This window comes from Manacus candei, unplaced genomic scaffold (assembly GCF_025592945.1).
Source record: "Manacus candei isolate 608988 ecotype Guabito, Panama unplaced genomic scaffold, ASM2559294v1 h1tg000028l, whole genome shotgun sequence".
In the NCBI taxonomy this organism is placed as follows: domain Eukaryota; kingdom Metazoa; phylum Chordata; class Aves; order Passeriformes; family Pipridae; genus Manacus; species Manacus candei.
Genome location: NW_026138076.1, coordinates 44,307,691 through 44,319,848, shown reverse-complemented (window position 1 = coordinate 44,319,848; position 12,158 = coordinate 44,307,691). Strand labels below are relative to the sequence as shown.

General features: G+C 37.6%; 1 protein-coding gene across 9 annotated transcripts in view; it reads left to right on the top strand.

The window, feature by feature from the left end:
• The window catches only part of LOC127472536 (mitogen-activated protein kinase 10), a 196,962-nt gene that overhangs the window by 159,564 nt on the left and 25,240 nt on the right, over positions 1-12,158 (top strand). For all 9 annotated transcript variants that reach the window (XM_051790947.1, XM_051790940.1, XM_051790943.1 and 6 more), the window contains 2 exons: positions 9,404-9,586; positions 11,799-11,923. In XM_051790947.1, the coding sequence (XP_051646907.1) occupies positions 9,404-9,586; positions 11,799-11,923 (308 nt within the window). The remainder of the gene's footprint in view (positions 1-9,403; positions 9,587-11,798; positions 11,924-12,158) is intronic.

Genomic DNA, 12,158 nt, shown 5'->3' with positions numbered 1-12,158 from the left:
CTTAAAAAGTTCTGTAGCAAAATTCACAAGCAGGAAAGCAGAAAATGCCTCAGAGTAAGTACAGAATGTAGTGCTTGGCTAGGCTGCAGCTCTGTGCCACTCCTGTAATCCGTTTGAATTCACTGAAATCACTTGGGTGAAGCTGAGAACAGAACCCACCTCTTCTTTTTTAAACTCCCAATTGTGAAGGATGGTTTGCGGTGTCCAAAATCCTCGTGATCTTTACTGATCCTTGAAATTTTACTGTTTCTCTACCATTTTTGGTGCATGCATATGATGCAGTTAATTGTGAGCTAAAGCCTTATTTTTTTTTTTCTTAATTTCACGTGAAACTTCTTTTCAAGGTTGACAGCAGTAGTTCTGGTTTCAAAAAAAAACAAACCTATTATCATGAAGCTTGGATATGCTTGTGCCTTGAGCAGGGAGAAAATGGCAACGTGGTGTGTTGTGTTGCCTCAGAAGCAGCATGAAAAGCTGACTGTACCTGTGAGTTGACTTTTGTTCTGTGTGTTCTTCTCAAGATCTTATGAGGGAAACTGTTACTCTTTTCTCATCACTGCATAAGTGATCTGAAGGAGTTGAGAAGGTGCCTTAGAACTCTGGTGAGCTGTGAAAGTGGTAGTTACACTTTTTTTTTTTTAAACTGCTGAATGCATTTTGGGCAGACAAGGATGAATGTGCCTTTAGATCCTGTAGCTGGGAAAGCTTAGGGAGACAAGTATATGTTTCATTACAGAGGTGTGGGGTTAGCATGATGTCAGCTTCTCTTGGTATAAACCACAGGGGTCTGCAAAAGGTATCACACAGCCTTATTCTGCAACTGCAGTCACACTGTGCAGGTCAGAGAGATTGGGGCACAGAGGTTTTATGCACAGTTTTACAATTCATTTAGGAGGCATTTAATAATGCTTATGCATTACCTACCCCTAGGCTGGGTACATCATCATCGTGCATCCAGCTGGACACGTTACAAAGCCAGAAGTGCACCACCACAGAAGGTTCTAAAAGGCTAGAAACAGAGAGGAATACTACAAGTAGACACTGGAATAGTGAGGAGATGTTCATGTTTTCTTGTGCTTGGGGATTGCCAGCTCTTGTGCTGCGTGGAAAATGCCCTTAAGATGTGCCAGCTCTGTTGTGCCCCCTTGACCCTGAGGGCTGCTTCCTAGGGGCCCAGTTGACTATCTCCTTGAAGAACTGGAAGTTAGTTTTCCAAAATTCAGGATCCTGACTTTACTCTTGGCCTGACACATATCCCTCAGGACTGCAAGTTCCACAAGATTACTGCAGCCCAGGCCACCTTCAATGGACTTCAGTGGTGTCTTGGCAGTGCTGGGTTAGCGATTGGATTTGATAATCCTAAATGCCTTTTCCAATCTAAAAAACTCTACGATTCTATGGAATTTCTCTTAGAAGTCACTAGGCATCATTCTTACCAGAGCTCTTTTGAAATTTTCAGCCAGTGCCAGGTGCAGCAGCAGATGTGTTTGTAGAGGAAGTTCTCCAGCCATCAACAGATTTGATGAACTGCTGAATAAATACTGGGCAGAACTTCAAAACCATGTTATGGAATTCAGAAGATACACAGGACTCAGGAAGGGCAACTAAATTTCGGAAGACAGCCCAGATCATTAAAGATTCTCACAGTCAGAGTCAAAATTCACTCCTTCAGACCTTGTGTTGAGACCAGTTCTCTGAAATTCAGGAATATGACCAATGTGAGATGAAGAAAATAGACAGAAACACTGTAAGCCATCAGCATCCTTGAAGGACTTTTTTTAATCTATACTGATGGCCATTTCATTTCAACAAAAACAAAACCATTTTTTTCGTGACCCATATTCTGAAACACTAGTTGTTCACTTTTTTTATGGACTCTTTTCAAGCATAGAGGTAGTTCACTTACAAACTTCACATCAAATTAAACTGAATTACTGGTGAAATGCAGAGTGGCAAAATTTAGGTAGTTTTCTGAAAATACTTTTAATTATACATATTTTGCCTAATAACTTTGTCTTGGGTTCCACAAACAAATGCTACTGTATTGAGTCAGAATGATCTACAAAGAACTCTTAGATGATGCACTGTAGCTGGTCCAGCTATATGTGTATACAAGTCATTATAGCATCGACTACAATCTCTTTTTAGAGGTGGGTTTATACTTTCTAGGATGAATGGAAAATTATTTTTGTGGGCACCAGAGAAGATCTCAATAACTACCATAAGGCTTTCTCTGCTTTATGCAGAAGATGCAGGGCCTGTTCTGACTACATAAGAAGAGAAAAGGTTATTGGAAACTGTTGTAGCAAACGTTTTAAAAACAAATTTCTTGGCACATTTTCTTTGTCGAGAAATCTGAACTGATGAGAAATGACACAGAAACTGCAGAAATTTTGCATGAAAGTCTAATGTAGTCTTACCTGGTTGAACTAGTACAGAGTTCTTGGTTACAACAGTAAGCAAAATAGTATTTTGTATTTTTCAGTGTATTATTTGCATTAGAAATCATAAACTACGTAGGAAAAGCAGATTTGTGTATTTGAACAAAAAATTAATTCTGCTTTAAATTTGAGATGAGAATGCTACTCTGTTTGAAAAGTAATTTTTTTGGTGTGTTTTTCTTTAATGAGCATCCATTCCCAATGGCCAGTGATTCTATACTGAAACAGACATCTCATGGAGAAACCACCAAAAAAAAAAAGGAGTGCCCAGGCTGAGAAAAACCATTCCCAATACTTGTAGAGTACTATTAAATGGATGAGAGATGGTCCATTGTCTACTTAATTACATTCAATACAACAGTGGAACTCTGCTAGAAACGGTTGTACTAAACACAAATTGTTTGAACTTTGACAATGTGCTAGCAGCTTATAATTTTATTTTTGAAAAGCTACCATCTGTATGCAGATATAAGGAAAATGAGAACACATTTGCTCATATCCAGTAATGTAAATCAGTTCATGATTTTCAAGGAAGTATGCTATAGAGGAGATAGCTGTCAAGACCAAATGCTATGCAGCCACGTTTTCAATCACTTCCCTAGAAGAACAGTTTGAGACCTACAGAAGACACCACATTGTATAAATCCTGAATATGTAGCATTGCTGAAGCAAGTCTTCACGGGATGGCTATCTAAGTATTCTTCATCTGAAATGGTCTTAATAAGTTTCCTATTACAGGAAGTTATCTTTTTGACAGCTGACCTGTTGCATATATTTTCACATGAAGCTTTTTTATTTTCCTTCTTTTTTAGCCTTTTCTCTTCACTGACTTCCCATCTTTTGAGTAATGTGTAGTACTTTTGCTTCTTGGAAGTCAGAGGAAATGTAGAGATAGAACTGATGTAAAAGACTGGGAGAGTAAGATTGAGCTGCAGGTTGCTAGAGTTGACTCAGCTGATATAGACTGATAGACAGATGAATATATAGAAAGATGTATGCAGCTGAGTATTCTTGCAGAACTTCAAGGCCAACATTTGACTTCTGTTAAACACTGTGAAGTTGAGTAATCATGAACTGTAAGAAAAACTTGTTCGGAAAGGACAAAAAGAGCTTTTGAATAATTACACAGATGAAAACACAGAATGGTTCTGTTTTATCGTGATTGAGAAATAGGAGCAACCCTACAGTTTCCAGGAACTTGTTTACTATGTTTTGTACTTGAGGAGTCCAGTTTTTGATTTCATATCCAAATTGTTGCAGATACATCTGAGACAGAGAAGCAAACTGTGTTCTTGGAAGCACTGATCAAACCCATATCAACTTCACTGACAAGAACAAGAGAAACACTTACTTTAGGATTCTGCTGTATCACTCAGATCCTACTTCCTATACAGACTCCTATGAGGCTCTTATAAACACTTGTAACCTTGGAACACTCATAGATCGTAACACTTGTGGATGCCCCTTCCCTGGAAGTGTTCAAGGCCAGGTGGGATGGGGCTCTGAGCAATGTGGCCTAGTGGAAGGTGTCCCTGCCCATGGCAAGGGGGTTGGAACTAGGTCGTCTTTAAGGTCCCTTCCAACCCAGGATGTATGATTCTGTGATTTGCTTGCTGCTGTGTAAGCACAGATGGTCAGTAACTGAATGAAATGCCAGCTAAAAAACAATAGTGTTTGAAAATTTTAGTTAAAATGTTGTCATAAATGTGCACCTGAAAAGTTAATGACAGCTGCACAACTAATACCACTCTCTCCTAACTTCTGAATGATCAGTGGTATTTTTCTGAAGTCATTTTATTTGTGCTACACATTATTTTTATTATCACCACATGCTCTATTATAGAATATAAATAGCAACTACTATTCCAATTGCACAATGTTTTCTGTTACATTCTAATTTTTTACAAATGCCACAATCTTCTCAAATGCTCTGCATTTACTGTCTTGTCAGATGGTAGCATTTGTAAATGTAAAGTGTTTGTGAATTGTGTTGAGATCGGTACGTAAATTGTGGGACTGTGGAAAAAATATGAATGTGACACTGATGTTCTTTTGTTTTTTAACTGTCTTATTTTAGAAAGAAAGGTCCAATTAAAAAAAAAATTAGTTGAGCTATCAGCTTTGCAGTTGGTGCCACAATTTGGTCTTTGGGAGGGAAAAATACAAAACTGTTCATAGCAATTATTCTAATTTTGTTGAGTTAGTGGCATAAAAAAATTGCCTGAAGCAGTGCAGTTCTTGTTCTTGTTGGTGGAATGTGCAGATTTAAGGAGAAAGTTATTAGAAATGTGGTTCCCTCAAGATTTTGAGATTGAAAAGAGATGAAATGTCTGTCTGTCTGTTACAAAGGAAATGCCCCGTGTCAGTTTTGGTTTTCTTTATGCCTACCTTAAAAAAAGCAAGATTTGACATGCCCTAGTTCTATCTCCAGAAGCAGCACATTTAGCCAGAAAGAGTAAATGCTGCTCCAGTGGAGTAAAACTCGTGTAGAACTGCTGATTAATAGGTAAAGAAAGTGCAGTCCCGTGTGCTGGACAGGGAAGCATGGTTCCCCATCATCACCACCACTGTCCAGCACAATTCCAACAACTCTGTTATAAGCAGGTATTTTTACAGAATTTCTAGTGTTTTCCACATCACAGTCTCTAGATACTGCTTGAGGAAGACTTTAGAAATAGGCTCCATTTTCAGAAGAAGCAGCGAATATTCCATTAAGTTATTTGTATCACAGTACAACTAAAACATGCTATGGAAAACATCAACCCCTCATGCAAAACCTTGTTGTTGAACATAACAAAATATAATCCTTCACTCAAAAAAACCCACTATGATTTAAAAAGATGTAACATGAGAAGAAAAAAGAAAAATTATTGTTATTCGGAGGCTAGGCAGCTTAGGTACAAAGACAATAATTTGCTGTTTAAATTTCATTTTTTTACTATCAAGCTATTACCTTGTACTCTGTAGAAATGCTTTTAATATGTTCTGATTGAGACCAAGAAGTATTGCAAATTTTCTCTTATAGGCAAGCTTCATTACCTTATAGTTTGGAAACTTGCAGAAATATCATTTATCTGAACTTTGCAGGACAACTGAGTGAACAAAATGTTGGTCCTTAATTTACACTTTTGAAATACATTGCATCAATGCACACAGAAACATAAATACTGATAAACTTTCAGCCAGTACCTCTAAATAGATGACTTTATTGTGGAATCTTATTTTTCCAATGGAAACATTTTTTTCTTCATTCAGAATGTTATTTTTCCTTTAGAAATTTTATGCCTTTGCTTTAGAAAAATATGTCGCTTAATCTGCAGTTCAGCTTCTGGTTATTTTCCAGGTAAATAATCGAGTATTTAGAAAGCAAAGGAAAAACAATCCTTAGGACAGTATAAGAGTGCAAAGAGCTTGGTGAGCTTGGAGCAACCTGAGGCCTCAATGATAAATCTCCATTCAAAAGATATACATTTCAGAAATGTTTTCTTAAATCTTTGCAGTAACTCTGTATGACCACCTTAGTGTTAGTAAAAATGTTACAGTGCTAGTGCCAGAGGCAGGCTAATAAATCCAGGTTAGATCCCCTCTTCAGTCTTAAATTATCCAGATGCTATTGTGAATAGTTGACACATTTTCCTTGATCCTGCTTGGGGCAAGGGACAGCTGAGGTGATTCAAATAGCTTTAAAGGAGACATTTCATAATGTCCCAGAGCTCTGGGTTGTAATTTTTTCCAACTTTCAGTCTGTCCAGCATCTGTTTAATTTCAAGGGAAAACCAGAATCTTCTGTTTTTCTTCTTTAAAATTTTTTTTCACTCAAATACGGGTTAATCTTTTTTTGACCTGGGAAATTTCTGTCAGAGTTACGAGTTCACTAACTCGTAGTTACCATTTTTTCAGTTGATGTGCAAATAACATCTATAGTTACAATCTCTCACTGGTTAATGTAACCTACAATAGATTTTGATTCACATTAGGACTGTTCTATATATTCTGTATATATTTTTCATTTGTTTCCTGCAGAATATAAATCAGTGATAGTAAGGCTTAGGCAATTGGAACATTACTAGAGAGAAAATCTGTGTGTCCATCTGACTAAAAAATAATCTGTCCCTACCTGCTTTCGCTGACCATGGTTTTGTTATTGCTGTTAATAGGACCAAAACAAGTCCTGAATGCTCCATCATGTCAGTCTCTGTGTGTGTGTGTATAAATATATATAAAGACCAAGTGAATGTATTTTATTTAAGCGTTTTGGCAGTATATGAGCAATATCAGTCAGAAATAATACAGTAAAGAAGCATGATTATCCATTCAGATCATTCAGTTACTCAAAACCAATCCCTGAAGTTGCTGTCACATAAAGCCTGACCTTTTGGCTCCTGGTGCAAGCCAGGGCTGCAAAAGCTCCAGTGCTGCTCTCCTGCAAAACAAGTCTAGTCAAGGAGTGTAGTATGGTGGCTCTGCCAGCTTCCTTTGGCTTTGGCTCTTGTTTTTGCAGTGATGACTCCCTCTCTTAAAATCTTCCAGTTGTGGGTGGTAGTTCACTTGTCTGTTGTTCCTTAGTGAGAGCCTTTCTGTCAGCTTAGAAGAAATGTGTGCAGTGGGCCATTGTCTAAGGATTTTCCTTCTCCCCTCTCTGTCACTGTTGTCAGTGGTTCCCACCATGTAGACCCTATTCTGGGAACTTGTACTCTTTTTTTCTTATTACTCATGTCTAAGCATCTTATTACATCTTCCCTCTCAGCATGTCCAAGTCCCATGAAATTTGGTAATCCCAAAGAGCTTTTTTTTTTAGTTTTTTGGCCTTCATGAAATGCCTGAGCAATGGTTAACCTGCTCTGTACAAGTGTAAGCCTCTGATGACTGCTTTGAAGCAAGTCCTGAAGCAAGCCCTCACTGTTTATCAAATGGCCTTCAGTCAATCTGCACGAGTAATGCTTCCAGTGATGATTTTATAGCTCGACTTTCTCACCCATTTAGCTTCTCCTGGCACAACTAACAGCATCTGTTTTTCTGTATTCTCTGTTCTTTTCTGCAAAGCATTTACACACTCTGTATTCTGAAGTTGCTCAGAAAGGCCTGCTTCTGAAATAGTCCAGCCAGCAGTCACTGAGGTGTTTTAACTTGAATACAAGTTTAAAACGTCAAACCACTTTATTTTTTAATAAAATGTTTAATGAAATATTCAGGCTACTCTTTGAGCAGCTGTAGTCTTGGATAACTTTAGTGTTGTTGCAATTCTTTGATTTTCTGTTGAGAAAAACATATTTTTCATGGACAATATGAGTTAAACTGCATACAATCTATGTAATGTGTGTGTGGGAGGTTTTTTTACTACGTAAATCTTTGCTTTAGTTAAAAAAATAACAGTTATTCAGAATAATCTTTACAAACCACTGCTGTTTCTAGCAACCTTTTTCAGTTGAAAATAAAACCGTTTAAAACACTGTTTTGGAATTCTTAAAGCACATGACTAAATAATTTTCATTCCTTTAAACAATTTTGATTAGTAAACCTGAAATTTTTAAATTAATTATTTGATTTTTTGTTCAAATAGGACAGTTAAGGGGAATCCATATTAAGCCTATCTTTACTTTTCAAAGTATGTGAAAATACTGTTTCCATTTCCCTAAAATAAAACACTTTTTTTTTGATCTGAAATTGCTACTGCAACCAAGAGCTGGATTTGACTTAACTTTATTTTTTTTCTTTTTATTTTCATTCTGTTGATCTGATTTCTCTCCCAGATTGTGAGGAACTGTCTTTAGTATTTGGAAGACTTCACACTTATGACATTCATAACAATAATTAACTCAGAAGAATAATTTTTTTAAAAAAAAATCTCTGTGCTGAAATGCTTTGAATGTTTGTATTTTAAAAGCCTTTTCTTTCCAGTATGTACTTAACCAAACTTCCTTAATCGTATTTCTTAGCATCAATGCCTGCATGTACTCTCCCTTTTTTTCCATGTTGTCATCAGATTCTTAGCTCTGTGAAATAGGCAGTGTGATGCAGAGATGGTACTGATAATTTGCACGCTAATTTATATGATAATTTACGTGGTTTTTTGGCACAGTAAGTCTTGTTCTGAACATGGCTGGAAGACCTACATAACACCTATCAGATGCCTAGTTGTTATCTCAAGAAAACTAAAAAATCAACAGCAGAACAACAAAAAAGCTCAGTACAAAATGCCTGTAATACAATTTCTTTTTAAGCATTAGAGCCTGTTTCTTAATAGTCAGTATCAGTCTAACAATGTAGATGTCTTGTTTTCAGTTAAAGAGAAACATCTGCCTACACCTGTGCATCATTTTTCTACAGAAAATGAGTCCCAGCGCATTCTCATAAAATCAAACAAAAATTTTTGGGGGGGTTGCTGATTTGCTGGTGTCAGAAAAATTAGCACCAATGAAGTTACTGGAGAGAGTAAACACACAAGTGCGAAGCAGATGAGTTGGAGGTGACTTTTGTCCTGTGCAGAACTTCTTTAAGTTCTGCGTCTCACTCTGGGTCTCACTGCAGCTGGGTCTCACTCTCTACAGACTGAACAGAAAGGACAGGTGCACATGTTGTTCTTCCAGGCTGCGCTTGTGTGGTCAAGGTGACACAGTGGCAATCACCTGCATGTAAAAAAGGAGAGTGCAAGGCATTGGATTTCAAGTTTTTTTAAAAAAGTAACAGGCATTGACCCAAAGAGAGGAAGCTGTGTGTTTTCCTGTAGTGGTGGTGGTGGTCTTAGGATTGCACAATGCCCTCGAGTAAGTGTTGTTGTGTGAGAGAGTTTTCCCCTTTGCAGGCTGTAGGACCTGGAGGCATAGTGAGAACGAAAGGTAGTGACTGTAAAGATGTCATGAAGAGAACTAAACACCTCTGAGGGTTCTCAGAGAACACAAGCAGAAATGTCAGGAGACTACACTGGGGTTTGCATTTTGTTTCCCTTAACTACTGGTGTTCAGATATTGATCAGTGGAATAAAGTTATTGAGCAGCTGGGGACACCCTGTCCAGAATTTATGAAGAAGCTGCAGCCGACAGTACGGAACTACGTTGAGAACAGACCCAAGTATGCTGGCCTCACTTTCCCCAAACTTTTCCCAGACTCTCTCTTCCCAGCTGACTCGGAACACAACAAACTCAAAGGTATGTCTGAAAAGGGATGTGGTTCACATGCAACGGCTACAGTGCAATGAAGGATTTTTCCAATTTTTCTTCTCTCTAGTTGCACTCCCATTTAATGCAGTTAATTGCAGGGACAAATGACTGCATGAGTTTTGTTCAGCTGAAAGGCTTTTGGAAATGATTTTTGGAGATCCTGGTGCTTGGGCAGCCAAGGGAACTTAATCACTGAAGCATTGAGCTTATCCCCATGGTGTTCCATGTGATGATTCTGTAACATGAGGAACTGAGATGTTCCTGTATTCTTATTCTTAAACTTGTGATACAAAGGAGCAGTAAAACTTCTATTGGAAGATCTCAGACTTTGCACTGTTTTGTTTCAGGTGTAAGATACCAGATCAGCCAGATGCCTGCCCCATAGCTCTACCTTCACTAGAAAATAGAAAGATATTAGTAACGTCAGCCAAAATGATGTAACTGAGGTTTAATATCCACTATGAGTGGATTTCTTCTTTGGAACAAATGCTGTGGGTCAGTTAGCATATGTGAATGAGAAAACTTAATTACAGTGTGACTACATATGTCCTGTATAAGAAAAGTTACAATGATTTTAATCATACATTGAAGTCCTTTTTAACTGAACAGGGCATTGACCTTCAATTAGAAAGAGCGATTAATGTGTGCTTAGTGTAGAAAGGATTTCCTGTCACAGCTCTAAACCCCCTGCAAACTTGTGCTGTGTATCAGTTGTGCACCACTCGGGTACTTGGAGCCACCTCCTACAGTGGCATGTAACAGTTTTCAATTGCTTGCAATTTGCATGTCATTACATGGCCCAGAATTTTCTTCCAATTAACAACTATTTCATAGCCAAGCTGCTGTCTTGGCTCTGGGAGCAAAGTGAAAGGTCTGAGCAGATGCTTTTGGATACGCAGAATTTCATACTCCATCTACAACACAATTGAATAATGGAATTTTTCTGGGTTTGCAGTTAATGAATAGAAATGACTGTCAAACAGTGCTGTTATCTTTTGGAAACAGAAAGTACATACATTTAGACATAATGAATGCCAGTTTTTAAGGTATAGTCACAGAACAAGAAACAGTACATTAGAAAAAAAACCTGCTTGTGCAGCATTGTATCATCCCATGCTCTGCCCAAATATTTCACCATAATGTAATGTTAGTGGTTTAATTAGATCTCACTTTTACTCACCCATGTGGGATGAGATACCTAATAATATTTTTGCACTTATTGCTCTTTACAATTATTTTAATTTCACTGTCTTTTTCATTTACACAGCAAATAATTTTGAGCATCAGAGTTTGGGACACATGTATCATAATAAGAGAAATATATGTTGTCAAAATTTTTTTGCATGGGTTTAGGAAGTATTGTATTTGTTACAAACTCCAGATAGTAAAAAAACATTTGTGTCATACAAGGATGAGTTTGTGACCTGACAGGCAAAATGGGATATATTATCACATAAAATAAATCAATGCTGCGACTTAAAACTCAATGTGTATAGATATATAGATATATATACTCACACACACACACATATATATAGATATGTAGTGGAGGAGGATGTGTCCCACTAATTTAAACTTTGTTATGCAGGACAAACAAGACTTAAGCAATTCCAAGGCACTTCCGTACCACTGTGTGTTGATCCAAGGCTACAGATTTAAGTTATTGCTTCTAATGGAGTACCCTAAGATTAGCCTAGTATCTATACTTTAAAATATGTAATTTTAATGGATGAAAAAAGCTAGCTGAAAAATTTTAGAACATGCAGAGAAGGTTAGATGTTTTTCTGAGCCAGTGTAAGAGTACCTGTAGGTATCAGGCTTTGATTTGGTAATGCCATGATTTTAAACTTCATTATGCGAACTTTGGTTCTCAGATCCCGGTAATAATCACAAATACATCAAGACATTTTTCTTGGGTATGTTATTCATTCCTCTACATGGAATGTGCCTGCATGTAAAATCTCACTGCAACTTGTTAGGGAACTTACAGTGCACAGCCCTGATGTTGGCACCTTCCTGAAGAATCCAACCTGAAATGATTACTGAAGAACATTTGCTGTAAGAAGGCAAGGGTGCAGAAGTACATACAAACAGTCTCTAAAAGGGTCGTGCCATTGTTATTTTCCCAACCCAATTAACCCTCCTCTGGAGGCAGTGATTATATTGTACTAACACTGTTTCTCTGATTTCATTGTTCTAGCCAGCCAAGCCAGGGACCTTTTATCAAAGATGCTGGTCATTGATCCGGCCAAGAGAATATCAGTAGATGAAGCCTTACAGCATCCATACATTAATGTGTGGTATGACCCAGCAGAAGTGGAGGCGGTAAGTGAGGCGGGACTCTCTACTTCAGGCTGCTAAATGCAATTGTGATTCAGAGATTCCTGCTGCTTTACAGCAGCATGATAAGGAGTATGCAATAAAGAAACGATGTTGTGACTGTGGTGATCTTGGGATTTATGTGAAATGAGATCTGTAGGGACAGGATATCTTTCTTTTTAGATTAACTGATAATAGATGGGAGAAGCAAAAACACTTCAAGCATATGAAGCCATTTTTT